Here is a 20137-nt window from a genome sequence, read left to right as displayed (position 1 = left end):
ATGAATGGCAAAGCTAATACACCAGATTGTTTGAGTTCAGGGTCCAAAACCCTACCCCCTTCAACGTATCATTTAAATGCCTTTTAATTCCACACAAATGTCTTTAATGACATATTTAATGGGTCCACTTTTTGCATCATTACATGAATTCGGTAACACACCAACTAGACTCCATTTTAATTTAATACATATTATCTCTGCTTCATATATATGAAGAAAATACTAGACCATAGAATAATAATTTCTAGAGAAAACAGATGAAAGAGTTTCTGTTCATGAAGATCTAATATTATCATGAGAAAATGATAATTTTTCTGCGCTTCAGTTACATGTTAAGCACTTGGCTCTATGCTCTATGCAGACAATAAGTGCTCAGCAAATGTTGTCATCATCTCTATAGCATCATCATTAGCTTAAGGACTTTTAAAATTCATTGACATTCTATGCTTTTCATTCCAATTTCTTCAAATAGGCAAGAGACTTGTAATTGCTACTCAGTTCTCATCATAAACAAACACAAAACCCCTCTGCAGATTATTCATTATTAATCAACCTTGCATTAAGTTCATACTTTATTTTCATATTTTGTAAATAACTGGTAACTTGCCCATTTAGCATAAAAATATAGATCTTGTTCAGACAGACAATATCTCCAGACTTTCTTTTACTCTAACTGTGGACCTCATTCAATGACATTCTGGTTGTGTTAACTACAGAGGTCCTCCTGTTGACAATTCTAAGGCTGTGGGTTTGCAGTGTCCTCAACAGCCATATTCTTAGGGATATTTGGGTCAAGTGTATGCTGATTAGCTACTGCCAGCCAGTAGAGACTGGGGAGGAATCTAAGCTCAACAAGATGCAGAAAGAAGTTCAGTGTCCGGGATTCACCTTCACCCAGCACTGGAGTTTGAGCTATTGTGATCCAAATTTTAGTCCTAGATCAAAGTTTTCAGAGTTTAATCTGCACAGAGGGGGCTATTTGAAGGACAGTGTTGTAAGCATCGAAGCATTAACCTCTCCCGGAGAGTGACTACTATTGAATATTACTATTACAAAAGACTAATTCATCTTTGCCAACTAAGTGCTGTGGTATTATCAATAATGTTAGTGAAAATATTCTGTATGAATCAACACAGATCTGGATGGATCTTTTAAATCATGAGACATTATTAACTCAGGCTATCCTAAGAATAAATATGATCCAAATATGAGCAAAGTCAAGGACATTCATACAGCAATGGGATGCTCATCCAAAGAGAAATAATGCACACATCAACTAAGTCAAATTTCTGTAATGTGATGCTGCACAATTAACTGAGGGGACCATGTGAATCAAGAAAGTTTCCGAATTAACAAGGACAATCTATTCTTGTGCAAACAAAAAATGTGCCCTTAACAATGATTACTTTCTGGGAATAGATTACTCATGATGATATAATGAGCGTGCATTTTTCTTTCATTTGATTGGGAATGTTTACAGTTTATAAAACACACACATTCCTTTCCAAAATAATGTCTTAGCTCTGAAACAATAGAACTTGAATATGCTCCTTTATTTCATGATAAACACAACATATCGCCATGATGAGAGGTCCTTATTTCAAAACTTCCCTCCATTCTGTTTTCCCAGGATAGGTTTGATATACCCTTTCATGTTAGACCATAAAACAGACATGAAGAATGCTGCACATATAAAATGCAAAAGTCTGTTGAATGTAAAAGTGTGTGGTTTGGGAAGCCTCAAAAATATGTTTTGTGATACTTTGATTTCATTCTGAAAATAATGCTTGCTTTGAGTCAGAGGGCAGAGCTAGCCACTAGTTGACCAAAACTAGTCAAAGAGGGTTGGAGAACTGTGGACAGATAGGAGACAGAAAGAAATAAAGCGGGGCTGAGAGAGAATGTCAATCTTTTTTGGAGGAAGGACTGGAAGAAGTAGAGGCACTGGTGTCTGCTCTCATCCCTGCTTCTCTGATCTTTCAGGTTCTTACCCTGATATCTGATTCCTGATTTTTTATGGGTAAAGAAAAATTAGATAAACACTTCAAATATCCATAGATACTTGAGACAAAAATAATAGCAAGCAGCCAGTAGACTAACCACTGTTTTTTTAATTTATCTTTAAAATTAGCATATAATATATAATATAACATCATGGCATTTTCAAACAAAGTGTGTCTCTCCCCTTAACTCTACCACCCTGTCAACCTCTGCTATCCCCCCCCCTTATAAACTCCCACTTCAGTCTCCCTTCCACTTCCACTAGACCAACTGCTTTTATCCTGCCATGGTGTATCTATGCTTTAGACCAGCGAGAACCCTGATTGAAGAAGGCAGTGCAAATGGAAGGTTCTGTGCCCCTTGAACAGCTTGTAATGTTGAGTCAAAAGCTCTGTGTTTTCCTCTCCCAATTCTCTAGCCTCTCTCTCATGGAACTTGGCGGGAGTCTGTAGATATCATTATCCCATCACACAGGGTTCTAATAAGGAGGAAAGGGTGGCAATGGATGCTCTTCATTCTCACTGATCATCATGTGTATCAGAGAGAGTCACCGATGCAGATGTCAGCTGGAGAGTCTAAAACCCCCCGTGCTGAATTCATTGTATCACATTTATTCAGCTGCCCTGCTGTGTCCTTTTGTCTCAGACATGTGATGTTTTTCCCTCTAGCTTTGAGTAGCATTTGTAATTTGGCTAAGTGAAAGCACTAAAATCAGTTTACAGGTGAACTCTCGCCCTCATACTGCCTGATTAACCTTACCAACAAGCTTGCATGGTGGAATGAATTTACTGAGTCAAAGTTTTCACTTTCAGTTCTGCAGAAATGGAATCACTTAATACTTTTTGGCAATGACCCTAAAAGTGGTTGTTAGGTACAAAAAATGCAAAAAATAAATAAAACCTGTTTTTAATAGATAAATCTTACCCTTACACTGTGTGGTTCATCTGCTCTCCCAAAGAAGCTCATGTAACAGAATGTAATTATTGAATCAAAGGTTGCATTTCTGATCCTGCTAAAAAACAGGATGGCTTAACCTTTGAGGTTAATAATCTTAAGAAGTGATCATTAGAAGTAGAAATATCAAACTTGAAATGAAGGATAAAAATATTTAAGATGAGGAAAAGTTTTGATGCATTTTATGTGGCTTCAGGATCACACAAAGGGTGGGTGGGTCACAAGAGCTGTGGGGAAAACATGAGGCCGGAGGATTGATGCTTTGATCACAGAGAAGTGGTTAGCTCAGACACCAGCATATTCAATTCCAGTGATGAATGCAAACCAATCATTCCAAGGCGTATGAAAACTCTGTCTACTCTTGTGACCCTCATTTACTTAGTACTTATAGCCATACTAAGCAAAAGCAGAAACACGAGAATTGCTTATACGTCAACAAAAAGCCAAATTGAATGGACCCTTTTTATTGCAAGTCAAGCTATTTGAGCCATCAGTATTGAATATATTTAAGTCCAATTTTGCACTTGGGGAGAGGACGGGATACAAACTTGTAAGAACAATACACCTGGATGATCCCAACCCCTAATGACGGGGCATGCACAGGAAGACTCGCTAAGTCATCACCATGTCACCCGCCATGCATTGTGGCCTGTGTGAGGACTCTGCGCAGGTGCAAAACCCCAGTAAGCATATGCAACCTTCCCTTTAACAGGTCCTGCCTCCCATCTCCCCTCCCTTCTTTTTGGCTCCTCTTGGGGTTGGCTGACAACCCAGCCCCATCTCTCCACCCCCCTTTCAGGTAAATAAACTCCGTGTGGGTTGTTCATCCGTTGTTCCTTTCTTTATATCAGCAGCTGTAGCTTAAACAAAAGAATAACAAAACTCAGCACCTATGAGACCAGTGGAGCTCTTTTGGTGTATTAGTCCTGGAAGGCTACTCACTCAGCCCATAAATTCAGTGACCCCAAAAGTTTAAAAAAAATTACAAAATATGCAGAAGATAGGTATTGATGGCACTGATTAAAAGTACCTTTGTTATTAGTTATTTTGGGAGTCTATGTGAGTATACACATTTGTTTTCCTTTAAGCAAATATTTCAGTTGCACCAAATAACCAATTCTCTCGCTCTCATAAAACAAGAACTAGGGACAAGGAAAAAATGATAGCTGTCAAGATGCTTTGGAGCCTCACAGTGGGCAAATCTCTGTAGAGTTTTTCTTCCCATAGCCATGGACTAGAATTGTTTTAGAAGCCAACTGTGAGATTCTTGCATCTGTGATTCTTCATAGCACATTGGAATTTCAAGAATCTAATAATCATGAAAGTTAGACTAGCTATTCTTTTTACTCCCTTGCCTCAGATAGCCTTAATTCAGGGAAATCTTTCTTGTTTTATTCCTTGTTCAAATGACAATGATTGTCATAGATGACGGATCGATGACTTCATGTTCAGGAGAGAATGTAGAGCTATATCCGACAGTATGGTCAAAGCTATAGTTAAATTCTTCAGCTCAGTTATGTCTCCATCCCTTGACACACATCCTCTAGGTCTTCGATTTTACTTTTTAATCTTCTTGTGCCATGTTTCACATATGAAATGTTGATCTCAGGCCCAGCATTAATTTCTGAGGAAGGCATTCTTACTGTCTTGACTTTTTTGAGCTGTTCTTCTCCATATGGAATGACTTTCTTCCTTCACAGAAGGAGCTATTATACATAAGCTCATCAGCTGCATTGAAGTTGTTCCCATCCCATCAGCTCTAAATATCTATAGAAATTCAGTTCCATAGGACCACCTATAATAATGAGTATCTAAATAATGAGTATCTAAATTCCTACATGTTCCATTTAGGGCAAGTAAGGCACCATGTTTGCAGGACATCACTTTCATCTCCTACAAGGAATAATTGGACATTTTCAGCCTTTGGCATTTAGAGGTCTGTTGGGCCTAAAAAGGCCTGAAGGCAAGGCCTAGTGGAACTTCCTAAGCCTGGCTAGAGTTTGCAGACCTGCCTTTGAGCTATCACTTTCGCATAGGAGTGACTCCACAAAACTGCCTCTGCCCAGCTACTGCTGGCTTGGTGAGATATTATTGGCCCTTACACCTCACCCAATCCTGAGGTTCCCACCCACTTTCTCAACTCTATATAAGTGCATGCCTGTTACAATAAAACCAGGATCTTCTTTGACAGGTTTCAACAAGTCAGTGTGTGGTGGTTCTCTCCGGTGACTGGGGGGAAGGGGGGAGGATCTGGGTCATTGACACTCACTATCCAGCTCAGCCCCAGGAAGTGACCAGCTGGACCACAGCCCTGACTGCCAGAGGACCTGGCAGAGGTCAGCTTCAGTCAGTCAGTGTAACTGTCTTCTATAATTGAGAACCCGAGATGGTGCAGTTATCTCTGAGATAACTTCTTTGCAGAGCTTCTGAGAAACCCCAGATCTGAAATTCATGTTGAAGGCCCCTTACCTGCATTAAACACTGGAAACCAGCGATAGAATTCGTTTTTGTAGGGAACAGTGTCAAATTCACTGCACTGCATCTGCCGGAAAGTTGGAGTTTCTGAGCGGCAGGGGTGAACGTTGCATAAGCGGTAGCGTTTTCTTTCTCCGGTGCAGTATTTCCCTCCAAACTTTGGTCTGCAGATGAAATAGACAGACTGTTCTTTATGTTTCCAAGAAGAAAAACAATTTCCTTTTAAGTCCCTTGCTGCCCGGCCATGACTGTTCCTTGTCAAACCATGCCTGTTTCTGACCTAAAGAAACAGATAAACCCTTCCAATTGCATACTTTTTGGGGTGTGTGTGTTTCCCACCAGCCTTTCAATCCTATGTTTCCCTTTTTTAAATTATGTGTGTGTGTGTGTGTGTGTGTGTGTGTGTGTGTGTGTGTGTTCGTGTGTGTGTATCTGCTCCAGCTAAATATATGCCTTGTTTTAATGACAATATGTATTTTCAAGTGTAAAATCTCCAGGAAAAAATATATGAAGAAAGTAGAAACATCATTTTTCTTTCAACATCTATTCCTTTTTTAGCAGTGGCAATGGCCAGATTGAAGAATCATTCATACTTGGCCAACTTGGACCTAGCTACCACTTGTTTGCATTTATTTGTTTGTTTTTGAGACAGGATCTCATTATGTACTTTTGGCTTTGCCTGGTAGGTAACTTGCTAGGTAGACCAAGCTGGTCTCTCTCTCACAGATATCTCTGCCTTTACTCCTGAAGTGCTAAGATTAAAGGCATTTTCTGGGCAAGGTCACCTTTAATCCCAGCACCTGGAAGGCAGATGGAGGCAGGTGGATATTTGTGAGTTTGAACTATTCTAGTGTAAGAAAGTGAGTTCCAGGACAGTCAGGACTATTATACAGAAAAGTCCTGTCTTAAAAAAAATTAAACAAAACAAGCAACAACAACAAAAGACATTCACCACCACATTCGTTCTATAGAGTTGTATTTTTATATGTGTTTTCTCTTCCTCAATTATTCAACTACCAACCCAGTCTGTTGCTTCATTCCTTCATTCCCACATTCCCTTTGGCCATTGAAAAAACTCAATGCATGGTGCACAATGTTGACTGTATACTATTAGATTACCTTAAGTATATTAGTTTCTTGTTTAAAGATGTTTAATGTCACTCATCAGCTGTAAATCATGTCAATCAAGTCTCAGATCTTGAGATTGGCACTCTAGGCTACCATGGTCCTGTCTTAACTGACTCTATGAATCTTACTTTGCATAATCTCCTTATTTCCTAGTGTTTCTCTGTGCCTCTGCTGGACTTGCTTCCTCTTGAGTCTTTACGTGTCACCATACTGTCTATTCTTTGAGGACTAAACACACACTACCTCCATCATAGGTCCTTCCTGTACTCCAAGCACAAGTGATCTCTTTGTCATTTTAAAGGACACTTCATGTTCTCACTGTACTTACTGGATTTTCCTGAAGATAATCCTTTAATGACTCAGTTTGAGTACTAATTTTTCTGTGGAGCCTATGTAGTGCTATGAGCACAGAAATGTCTTAAATATTCAATAAAGAAGTAAATCAATCTCATTTCTGGAACACATTTTTCACCTTCTATTCCCTTTGTGACCCATGTAAGGATGTGAGAACCTCTTAGTCTGCATCATGTATAAGGGGAGGAGGCAGTGTATCAGATCTACTGTCAGAGAAACAAAGGGCAGCTGTATGTTCTTTGACAGCTGCCAGGCAACTTACCTCCCTTCTTACCTGTATTGCTGTACCCCAGAGAGATGCTGTGACCATAACTGTGGTGTAACATAATGGGACCAAAAACTGGAGATCACTTGACTTTCTACTTTCAAGTGAATCTAAACAAGTAATCTTATTTATCTGAGCCTGAGTTGTTTCTTATTATGAAATGAACCAACTAGCCTTTATTTTACAAAGATTTTAAATGTTCGATGGGACAATGTCCATAGATATTTAATAGAGTAGTAGTGCATACATGGTAAGAATTGATGACACGATAGACTCTTTTAGATAGTATGAATACAAACCAATCAACAAGGAAATGCAACACTGCTCTCAACACCATGCTGTGAAGAAGACAGAATTAGTACAAAGTCAACTCAAGTCCTGTGCTTCCTTAAAATTTACAATTTTGTCAAAACATTAAAATATTTTTTGGCTGTGAGCCTAGCATTTAACTGCTGAGCCATCTCTCCAGCCCTTAATAATCCTACATAACAAGTGAGAAATGTTAAGATAGCAGCTAGGTATGCATGACCATGAGTACAACAAGGCTTTGGAAGAGAGAGAGAGCACTCAATGTGAGTGAGGTAGACTAGAAAGAATTCTTGGAAGGGGTAGACCTAGAGAAGTCTCAGAGAAAAGGCTGATTCATAAACAGGAGAGATGCAAGTGTATGCTGGAAGCAAGAAGTACATTTCCCAGCTGAGATTGGCAAAACCATGGTTTGGATCATGTGTTATGATCTGTAGCCTGAGTTCTTGCCCAAGTGCAGTCCCAGACAATTTGCAGCCCTGAGAGACAATCCCACAAGTCTGGTTATGTTCTTGTTCTCTTTGACATTCATGAGACTTACTCTATCCCCCTTCCCCATCTTTTTAGTGCAACTTGAATTTAGGGCAGCTCACATAACAGGCTCTTCATTCATTTCTTCCTGGTAGGAGGTACTAAGAATTGTCATTAACTAACTACTGAGGTCGTGCTAGTCTCCATTCAATAATAGAGACTCTCTGGCTTGGCATCTGTCCATCTTATTTCCATCCGACAAGCATTAACAAGAGCCTCTATGAACCAAACAGTGCCAATATTTTACTATCCCTGTGGTTAGTCTCCTTGACCAATGTTGAAGACAAGGTCAGGAAAGTACCCAGGGAAAAATAATTTTTTAGACAATTGCATATTAATTGTGGTCAAAGAAAACTATAGTCTTTCATCATAAGTGGCTCATACACTAATCTGACTCTGTGATTGGAATCACAGAGATCTTTATACAATTTGTTCCCATTGACAGAGGTCTCAATAAAATCAAGAAAGTGAGTTATGGCATCAGATGTCATCACTCACCCAAGGAGACTGAAATTGAAGCCTTGGCATTGACCACTAAGATATTCAGTACCTCAGCTAGACAATACCTTCTCTGAAGACCATACATTACTGAACATCTTCCCAAGTTTAGGAGTGGTGGCTGAATACACACCACAAGTCTCAGAGAAAATTGTCTTTCCTTTCTGTAAAAGCACACTTCTGACCAAACTGATAAGTATTTCTCTAAAAATAGAGTACTGTATAAGACAGTCTTGGTGTTGAATTTTTGAAGAATAGAGTTTTATCGAGGAGCAAAATTTTAAAATGATTACATCATCATTCCTCAAGAAAATCCCTACATTGGTAAGGGATGACTCTTAAGTACCACTTATTTGTAGTTTACTATGTAATAGATAATATATTAAGCTATAGATATTAAAATCTAATCCTCAGCAAAAACTTACTCCATATATAGCAAGTGGCATGCATGTATAACACATGAACATACACAGTTTATGTATAGTACTATGTTTATTAAGAAAAGGAGAAGACTGAGATTTGGAACTTAGATACTGAGCAGCCTTGTAATCACTTTTATCTCTTGCTTATAGGAAATGTGGCTCTTATTCTTCAAAGCAAAGGCATGTCTAGGAATAAGAAGGGTAATCCACTTCTAGAAAGCATCAAATGCATCCTTAAAAATGTATACTTAGAAACTTGTATATGAGGAAGCAGTGAAATGAAGCAGGACAATTTAAACTTAACTCACACACATATGTAACATTATAAGTTTATTATATGAATATATTGGATTTAAAAATAGAAAATGAATTATTATCCTTTGTAGGACATTATGGAACCCTAAAATTCATAAGAATATGTTGCTAGAATATTAGTGATAATTAACTTCAGAAACGTGCATGGCCATTTCACTACTTACATGAATACTTTTAATTTTACATTTATTGTGATCGAAATCCACCTATAATTGTATCAATAAAACTGAGTTTAATGAATCTACACTTTGCTGATAGAGTGTCATTATTTGGAAGGATTTAATTACATAAGCTCCCGGAAGCTTCCATATAGATAGAATGTTTAAAAGAAATTTGCTTATACATTTAAAAGAAGTTTGCTTTGTTTCACTGAAATGTTGGAATAAGGTTACTTGTCTGTTAAGATTCCAAAGCCAAGTTAAAGCATGTGAAACAGAAATGCTTTCTTTACCCCATGAATCATCTGGGTCTTTCTGTCCTTGGGAATTGATCTAATTTCCCTCCAACACTTTGAAGACTAGTGTCCTGCCATTCGAGAATAGTGTCCTAGCTCATACAGAAGAAAGGAATGCAAGTATTCATGCCAGGCCTTACTCGGGGTTGTTGCAGAGCCTCTCTGCGCTCTGAGCTCCTGCCCCACAGGTCCTGGAGCAGTGGGACCAGGGTGACCAGCGTCCCCAGCCTCCAGGGATACTCTCTGGTTTCTTCCCCACTGTGATACACTTTCCAGCCATACACCACTGCAAAGAGATGTAATGGGGGGGGGCAATGTGTCAGAAAAAAATCCATAGCAAGTGGGCCAAAGACTTTCTAAGTCTAAACCCAATTCTTTCCAAGCCAGAAAACTTCCTATAGTAATACACCAGGGGCCATACAGAAAAGAGCTCACAGGGATTCCTCAGATAAGTTTAGTTTCTACTATCAGTTTTATACTGTATCTATAAACTCAGTGATGGATGGTGTATAGTACTATGTTTATTAAGAAAAGGAGAAGACTGAGATTTGGAACTTAGATACTGAGAGGCCTTGTAATCACTTTTATCTCTTGCTTGTAGGAAATGTGGCTCTTATTCTTCAAAGCAAAGGCATGTCTAGGAAAAACAAGTGTAATCCACTTCTAGGAAGCATCAAATGCATCCTTAAAAAATGTATACTTAGAAACTTGTATATGAGGAAGCAGTGAAATGAAGCATGCAATATATTTAAAGGCAGGACAAACTCAAAGCTACATGAAGACACCCACTAAACTCCTAAGCCATAGACCCAAAGTAACTCAACTCAATTAGTGGGCCACCATCCCCTGAGGCAATCTGGAGGATATCTAAAGTTTGAGTTGTGGCTATAAGACTTTTCTGCTTAAGAAAGTGGGCAGGACTTTAAGACATTCGGTCATGCCAGACAGTGAGAAGGAAGATTATAAATCTTCCTTCCCAATCTGATGATATGAAAAAAGAAGACACTCCCCATACTTTCCAGTCTTCAATACTAAGGGAGAAACATCAAAAATGCAAGTTGTCACCAGGCGTTGGTGGCACATGCCTTTAATCCCAGCACTTGGGAGGCAGAGACAGGCGGAGCTCTGTGAGTTCAAGGCCAGCCTGGTCTCCAGAGTGAATGCCAGGATAGGCTCCAAAGCTACACAGAGAAACCCTGTCTCGAAAAACCAAAAACAAACAAACAAACAAACAAACAAAAAACGCAAGTTGCTAGCAAGCTCAGAAGATACCAGAAACTCATCAGGGAAAGATAGGGTCATTGCTCTGCAGGTAAAGTATAAATCTCCTCAACCTGTTCTCTCAGACCACTTGGCCTCAGCAAAGGGTGGAAAGAGCAGCAGAAGTGGAATCCTTTCCTGTATCTGGGCTGACTGTGAGAGTGACCTTGGGTGCTCCTCTTGCCCTCCAAGGTCTTTTTCCCACCTCTTTCCAAGAACTCCAGGCCAACTGCCCTCCCACCTTTCTTCCTCAGGCCAACGACATATCACCTTCTTCTCACCACAGCGCGTCCCGTCTGCAGCAGCATCCAACTTAGAACGACAGAAGCCTCTTACAGAGCACCACAGTGTCTGGCAAACATTCTGGAAAACAAACGTGAGATTGTACTCGGTTGTATTTTCAAATCCTGCATGGAAACATATCTAAAAAAGAAAACCTAGTAACCTAGAAGATAAGAAGCTAATAGGCACCAAGAATTGACAAATAGGATTATATGAAGCTAAAAATTTCTCTATGGCAAAAGAAACTATGAGCAAAGTGAAGAAGAAACATACAGAATGGGAGATCATTTTTGCCAGCTATACTTCACATAGGAGGTTCATATCTATCTAGCTGTCTGCCATCTATCTACCTCATATATCTCCAAATTATAATAGAATGTGACACAAGGAGTTGGGATTGTATCCAATGATTAGTGGTGACTCTAATAACAGAACAGAAGCATAGTTAGATCTGTGCTTTCAAAATAATGGGGATAGCAATTTCAATAGTAGATAGACGGAGTTGGTAGTTACAATATCAACAGAAGAGCATCAGGATTGAGACAGCAGCAGCAATGAAGAAGGCAGGACTGAGATGTTTATTATATAAGGGCACAATGCCAAGACTTGAGAATAATGGAGAAGAGGAGTGGCTGGGATGAATCTAATTCCTACACTGTGATTTCAGGATATTCTTTAACAAAAGGGAAGTTTAGAAAAGGGGCAATTTTAAGGATTAGGTTGGCAGTTGACAGTTATGGAGCTCATAAGTGTTAAATGCTGTGAACTCTGTAAATCACCATGGAACTGCCTTCAAGTTGCATAGGATTCCATGTTCCACAGAACTCCAAAAAAGATGTGTCTAAGAATGTCAGTGACTCTGATTCTATGCTTCTGATTTGGATAAATCTGAGTATACTTAAGACAAAGTGTTTGTTTCTGGGCCTAGGCCTTCATTTCTGTGCTTTTCCAGGTGCTTCCTTCAGCATTCTGCAGACCTCAAACCCTGCACAGACCCACCAGAGGCACCACAAAACCCAGAACTTACTTCCACTTCCTGGCAAAATGTAGCATTTGGGCCATATTGGAGTTGGCACTGGTGATGGACATCATAAATCACTCCAGGAGCAATGACATTGGACTTCAAACCTTTCGTTTTGGGAATATCATCAAGACAGAATCCCCTGCCTCGGCTGCAATCAAGTCAACAAAAAACCAGAGTAGATGGTTATGACTTTTTCCAGTCATACAATAGACATCTTCGTCACAATAAGTTATTATTTGCACTGCCTGAAAGCCAAACTCTTATAAGCAAAAAAACCCTGTGAGCCTTGGAAGAAAATTAATAAAAGGAAATGCAAATCACATGTTTAGTTGTTACATAGGAAATACAGATTGTAGGTGTCCTAGTTAGGCTTCTATTGCTGTGATAAAGACTATGACCAAAAGCAGCTTGGGTAAAAAGAATTTTTATGTCTTCCTCCTCCTCCTCCTCCTCCTCCTCCTCCTCCTCCTTTTCTTCACTTCCTCCTTTCCTCCTCCTTCTCCTTTGTCTTTTCCTTTCCATTATTCTCCTCCTCCTTCCTCTTCTAAAAATTTTTCTCTCATACGCTCCACACTGACTTCGGTTCCCCTCCATCTACCCTTTCTATCCCCTCCCCCAACCTTGCCTCTCCACCAGATCCTCTCCTTCTTTTCCCTTCAAAAACAGAGCAGGACTGTGCTTGGGTCTGAGCCAGGTCCTCTGTGGATACACTATGGTTGTCTAGCTTGGTGTTCTTGTGAGGCTTATTGCTTCTTTAGTTTCAGGTACCATCGGTCAGTGAGGGAAGCAAAGGCAGGAACCTGGAGGCAGGAACTGAAGCAGAAGCCATGGAGGAGTGCTTGCTACTGGTTTGCTCCTCATGGCTTGCTCAGCCTGCTTTCTTAAACAACTCAGCACCACCTGCCCACTCCCATCAGTCAGTGATCAAAAAAACAATGCACTACAGAATTGCCTAAGGGCAATCTGATAGAAGCATTTTCCTTAACTGAGGTTTTTCTTCCCACATAACTCTAGTTTGTGTCAAGGTAACAAAAACAAAACAAACACAGGATAGTGGGGAAATAGACAATCAAAATCTTACTCTTAGCATGTTTGACTGAACATTTCTGACCTGTCTCCAAGAACTTTGTAAGCATATATATATATATATATATATATATATATATATATATATAATATATATCAACAACCAGGGAGAAGCAGGTGGCTCACTTGCCCTGTGGATAGAGGGTGTAGTCAGAAAGCAGATGAGGCATCCACTCCTGTGGTCCACCATGATACTGTGGACGGGAAAACGAATCCAGGTCTTTCCCAGGCACTCATTTCCCTATGGAAAACTCATTATAACTTCTGACTTAGAGACCCCAGTGAGGCCGCCATAAAAGGAACTGCACTTACTCCAAGAAGCGAGTGATGTACTCTTTGCTGCATTTTGACCATGTCAGTGGGGTGGGATCATACTGAATTTGCTGGGACATGATGTATGGGTGCCTGCCCACAGGCTCACAGTCATTCTCTTTTCCATCATGCTGGATGCCAAAGCTGACACAAACACAAGAACAGAAATCAGATAGGCATTTAACAGGAGAAATTCACAGGTTCACCAAAGTGATTAAAACCCACGGGAAGCCACTTTTGTTCCAAAGGAGATGTTTATGAAGTGAGACTTTGAAGTTGGAAGGACATAGCTAATTTTGGACTCAGAAGTTCAGGGAAGATTATAGACATGCCCTTAACCTCAGCTGCTTAACCACGGGAGGGAGCCATATGGAAAATTAAAAGCAAACCTCTGTTTGGTAGAAAGCCAAGAGTGCTCAGCCTGCCTCCTTGTATTCTGGTCAGGAGGGCAAAGCATGACTCAGTATGCATGCTTTCTCTTGAAGCCACCCTAGTATAAACAAATCCACTCTTCGATTCCCCCTTTCATTCAAGAGAAGGAGAAAAGCAGTCTAAGGGAGACTTGGGCGGAGACACAGGTAGGCATTGACGAATGGATTTCTTTATTCCATTCCAACAGATCTCCAACTCCCACACAATGGAGAGACCTCACAGTTCAGCGGTTGAGAGCAGAGGTTATGAAGATAAACAATCTGGACTGAATTTGACCTCTGCAGTTTGATGACATTTGAGTTACTGCAACTTGACTCATTTTTTTCTCTTCTAGTAAAAAGATAGTCACCATAGTGCTAGGAAGAGATCTGAATGAAGAACAATTTGAAAACCACTTAGCAGGGTCTGGTCTATAACAAGAGGTTCACAAGTAGCAGAAATTTAACCTTTAAAAATAACTTTCCTGGGTCTGGGAATATGACTCAGTAAATCAAACTCAGTAAGCTCCAGCATGAAGACTATTCCCTAGAATCCATATAAAAGCCCAGCATCTGTAATTCCAGTGCTGGAGAAGATTGCTGGTGCTTGCTGGCCACCCAGCCTGTCCGGCTTGGTGAGTTCAAGACCAGTGAGAGATCCTGTCTCAAAAACAAGATGAAGAACAAATGAGGAAGACACGGTCAACCCAATGTTGACCTCTGGCCTCCATGTACATGTCATATATGAATGAACATATACATATACACATTTGCACACATATGTGCACACATATATGCACACACAACAAATAAATAATAATTTTCCAGGTTAATTTCCATCTTAAAAGATGGAATAACTATACAGATCAAAAAACATACATCTTGTTGGAGACAAATGTGGTCTTCAATAGAGATCTTGGTGTTCTGAAGTCATTTGTTTGTCTGTCCCCTGGTCTGCCACTGTTTTAACAGACCAAGAAGGCAGCTCTGAAGGACCACAATATTTAACTGCCTGCCATCCCAGAGGGTGCCTAGGAAATAACTGACCCAGAGTTGTCTATTTACAACCACTGTCCTCAGGATTCTCTGAAGATACCTCGAGTTCTTACACAAATCTTTTCCCATAGAGGTTCACGCAGGGGGAATTTAGAGCCTAGAGATAGATATTGGCTTAGCTTTCCAGATCTGAATACAGAAAAATCTGACTTTGCCCATCCCTCTGACTAAGAAACTCACTTTTCACTTTAATGGAATCTGGTCAGCATTAGCAGCTTGTGCATACAACAGATATTGGGACTTAGAAGTTTTCTTGTGTTTTATGTTTTACAAGTATCAGCAACTTACTTACAAACTTTGATCACAATCTGTGAATATAAAACTCACAAAGGAACCACAGAATTTGTCTGCAAAGCTTTTCAGCATCTATTTACAAAGAAAGTGATAGAAGAGAAGCCTCCTGTACAGGCTTACCCAGGAAGCTGCCCCTCAGTCCCACCAATCATGAAGTACTTGCTGTACAACATCATGTATTCAGTAGCTAGAAAAAAGTCCTATACTGTGAGCAAGTCTCAAAAGAAATTTGTAAAGAAGATATTTCTGAGACAGGATCCTATGAAGCTCAGGTTGGCCTCTAACTTTCTGTGTAACTGAGGATGACCTTGAACTTGTGATCCATGTACCTCCACAACCCAGGTGCTGGAATCCCAGCTGTGTGTCATCATACTTGGTTCATGAAGTACTAGGGCCAAACTCTGGGCTTCACACATGCTAATCAAGCATTCTACCAACTGAGTCACACACTAGTCCCCAATGATGATCTTTGTAGTAGAGGGTGCCTGAGGTTGACTTTTCCATATTTTCTTAGTACTGAGGACTGAATCTAGAGTCTTGCAGTCATAGGAAATCACTCGACCACTGAACTATGTCTTAAAACTTCTGCCGTTTGAAATGGAATCTTGCTATTGCAGCCCAATCTAACTGGAATGCACAGTGCATTCACCTATTCCCCCTAGGTAATCGCCATGCACTATTATGCTCCTAGTTACTGGTCCTCCTACACTTTAAATATTAAGTTCACCAAGATCTCATTTTAGTTTTCATAAATTTTTTGGTACATTGTAGATTTTTCTCTTGAGCTCTATTCTTGTTTTATGAAAGAAAAGAGATGATATGAAACAAATGTCTACTTTCTCTAAGCTGATGGAGTAGTCACATGGGAGCAGTGAGTCAGTAACAGTGAGGGGTGAGAACACATGGGGCCATAGTAGTAGAGGGTTTATCTCCAAGAATCTGTCTTCTACCCCTGGGAGTAGAATCCAAACAGTAGTTTAGAGTAGGCACCCTGTACTTCTGGAAAAATCCCTGAGGTTTCTAGGTTAGACTATTTTCTGGGTCTTTGTTGTTTCAATTCCTTTAAACTGGGTTTACTAAATTATAGGCTGAAATAGCAGCTTAAGTAAGTACCTTGGTCTCAGTAGTACCTTATGGGGTATATCTACTCTTTACTTCATATTGTTTATTCATTTTATGGTAAAATAGAACTTTCAGAGAACAAGAGTCACAAAAGTGGAAATATGAGCTTATCCAAGTCTTTCAGAAAATACCAGGTTTGAACATACAGGGAGAAAAGCTCTATAAATGAAATAGAGCACACTCTGGAAGCTGAGGTGATGATATTGAGCATACACACACACACACACACACACACACACACACACACACACACACATATATATATATATATATTATATATATATATATATATCATGGTGTTTTCACTACTAAGAGCAAAATATTTTTATGTATTATAATTTAAACACATATATCCAAGTTTCAAATCTTGCACCTACATATGAGAGAACATTCCGCATTTTCCTTTGTGTATAAGTTGCCTCATTCTGAGGGAGTATTGCTAGACCCATATATTTACCTATAAATTTCACTTTTCTTTGCAGCTGAATATTCTGTTATGTGCATGCATATTTTCATTATCTGTCCAGTAGTTCATAGACATTTAGGCTGAACACCCATAGAAGTCAGGGAACTAGTAAGAAGTCATGGGGGATTTCAAGAAAAGGTAGCTAGAATGCAGGTGCAATGGAGGCAGAACTAGGAATGATGGAACAGGAAAGGTTAAATAGGGTGGGGTGTGAGGGTAGGGGTAAAGGAGGGAGTATGAGGAGGGATATCCTACACCAAAAACCTTTGGAACTTCTATGTGGGAATAGATTACTGTAGGGGCTTCCTAAAATATGTACATATATAAAAGGGAATTAAATGGAATTATTCTATAACAGAAGACCAATGCCCCTCCCAGACACTATGACTGTCAAATGAAAAGCCCAGTGCCAAGTATGGGTTACCTCTTGACAAGTCATTGGTCAGTGGGATCTCTTAGATCCCCACCAAATTATGTCATTACTACTGTTCTTGAATATCCTCCAGCTCTGGATCTTAAGACCCTCCTGCTGAAGACACCACATGCTGAAACCAGAGGACATAAAGAAATCAAGATGGTCCTACCCTGGAAGATTTATTCCTACTAGCAAAACTTTCATGGTGCCAGTGTAGTAAAATATCGAGTAATTTTACCTAGCTGTGAGCCCTGAAAACTACAATAACATCTGGCTTGGCAAGACACATCCACTGGTGCAATTGTGGCATGAATGCTATAGGCATAACCAACACTCTTTCTTATTGGATTCAGAGCCTACTCTATATGACAGAACTTATGCCTTTTAACTGGGCCAAAATCCCATGGCTGGCTAGGCTCATAGGCCTTAGGGGAGAACCTAATGCTATTATTGTGCTATATGGACATAGTATTAGCTGCAACCTAAGTTCTTAATTTCTATATCCATAAATTAATGCGCCTTTCAACTCAAGGAATCTTCCTTTTGCAATAGATGGAATGGCACACAAATCCACAATGAGTCAATGTACAGAGAATAAGAGACTATGGAGCTCTCAGCTCAAAATGGAACAAAATGGAAAGTTTAGAAGAGCTGAAGTAGTGGATGTCTGCAGTGAAATTTTATTTGTTGGACATGACAGGATCGTTTTACACAAGAACTCCCGACAATTGTGATTGCATGCACAAGACCTGTGCAACACCAAGCCAGCAAAAATCTTTGCATGGAATCAGGGAATGGGGGTCATGAAGTCACACAAGTATCTGAGAAGCTGCTGTCAATAGATGGTGAAATGTCCATTCATGTGTTTTGCCCATTTTCTTCTCTTTCTTTTGTAAGTAGCACATGTAATTGTATTTGAGTCATTACAGCTTTCCAACTGTCTAGACAACTTGCTTTGACTCAGTGAATGAGTGATCTTGGGGCAAGCAGACTGTTACTTTTTCTAATTGCTATTTTATTTTTCTTTTCTTTTAAAAAAGTAGATTTCCATATGGTGCTTTTTTTTCCTACTGTTTTCAGTTACCCCACCCTCATCCCTGTGCCTGTCTCCTCTTTGCCCACATCTGCTCTGCACCGTCAAATATTTTCTCCTTCATATTACTCTATCATTTCCATGTCATGTTTTTTAATAATTGGGATTTTAAAGTTTTTAAAAATCTATTATAGATTCTAGTCCTTTATTCATGACATATTGTATTATATTCCTAAGGATTCCAAAACAATGATCGAAAACTTAATAATTTAAAATGAGAGAAATCCATTCTCTCCCAATTCTGAAGGCAATAAATACAGAATCAAAGATAGAGTGATTATGTGATGGGATTAAACTTTCAGTCTCCATGTCCATCTATCTGGCAAGCAGGAAGATGATTGATTTCAAATGTTTATGCTATATCATTTCAATGAACTCATATATCTTCATTTTTATATATGTATGGGTTCCCTGGGGTTTTCTATGAATAAAACAATCCTATATTCAAATAGGATGGTTTATTTCTTCCTTTCTTTTTTTTACATGCTCTTTTTTTCTGGTTTATTTTTTCTTTTCATCATGTATAATTTGAATCCAGCATTAGTTTCTCAACATCTTCCAAAAAATGTCTGATACAAAATTTTTGTCTCTGCTTATGCGATATAGAAGCCAAATATTACAGATTTAAGGAGAACTGAGAAACTTAAAGCATTGTTCTCGACCATATAATTTATTGGAAGGAGATGCTGCTACTCAGCAGCTGCTATTCTTTTGTTTACATAGAGTCTGGTTTTGTTTGTTTTGCTCTGTGCTGGGAACATAAATAAAGTTTTCTACATTATTTTCAGTCAGAAGTTATACTGACTGAAAGTTATGCTGTAATTTCTTTTCTGCTGTAACATGCTGCACCTTATACTTGTAGAATCTCTCACCACAAAAACAATTGCAGACTTTCTGGTTCTCCTCAACATGTGTGATTATTTTAAGTGAGTATACTTAGGAGCTGTGAGCTCAGAGTGCAAAGGAGGCCCATGCAAACAAGGCCCATCAGCTGTTGCGTCCTCAGGTTCACAAAAGTAATCCTCCACCACTGAACTCCATTCTCTCAGGGGGCTTAATAAAGGCCAGCCAATCTGATGCATGTGTAGGCAATAGTCCCAGGGACCGGCACTTGTAAACAGCCAATGCCAAACCCATGAGGTTCCCAATGAGATAGATCAAACCCTGAAGAAACTTCTGATTTGAACTCTGCAAAGAGTTCAAGGGGCTGAAATGGCCATAAGTGCTTGAATGGGTCGCCAGGCCATCATACACACATCATAGTAGGAAAGATGGAGATGGTATTGCCTGCCATATACATGATGAAGAGATTCATAGGAATCTTCTTGAGGGGACCCAGGGCGATGTCCCAGCAGTGCTTCTCCACCAGGATCCGGTCTGTCTCTTGCACGCTGGTATCAGGCACTTGCTTGTCCAAGTAAACGACTGGATAGAGTTGAGTCTCCCTGTCCACTGCCCCGGTCACTTCGGCCCCTGCAGCCTCTTCCCGGCCCCGCTCGGCTCAATGGCCCACTTGAACCGCTGGCCTCAGTTGGCCACCAGGCACCCCTGGGTCGTCATGACAACAGCCACTGGCTAAAGCTGCGTAGACCCTGCCACCACCACCGCGTCCTT

The 20137-nt window shown here is 39.8% G+C and overlaps 1 protein-coding gene and 1 pseudogene across 1 annotated transcript in view; both read right to left on the bottom strand.

Moving 5' to 3' along the window:
* Adamts12 (ADAM metallopeptidase with thrombospondin type 1 motif 12) overlaps positions 1-20137 on the bottom strand; it is a 241599-nt gene that overhangs the window by 80349 nt on the left and 141113 nt on the right. The window contains exons 8-12 of the mRNA XM_027401266.2: positions 13668-13811; positions 12273-12417; positions 11234-11326; positions 9844-9989; positions 5425-5594 (exon numbers count right to left, since the gene is read on the bottom strand). Of these exons, the coding sequence (XP_027257067.1) occupies positions 5425-5594; positions 9844-9989; positions 11234-11326; positions 12273-12417; positions 13668-13811 (698 nt within the window). The remainder of the gene's footprint in view (positions 1-5424; positions 5595-9843; positions 9990-11233; positions 11327-12272; positions 12418-13667; positions 13812-20137) is intronic.
* LOC100772738 lies at positions 19525-20083 on the bottom strand (annotated as a pseudogene).

Source organism: Cricetulus griseus, chromosome 2, assembly GCF_003668045.3.
Source record: "Cricetulus griseus strain 17A/GY chromosome 2, alternate assembly CriGri-PICRH-1.0, whole genome shotgun sequence".
NCBI lineage: Eukaryota > Metazoa > Chordata > Mammalia > Rodentia > Cricetidae > Cricetulus > Cricetulus griseus.
The sequence above is the reverse complement of the archived record's forward strand: the minus strand, read 5'-3'. Positions and strand labels throughout refer to the sequence as shown.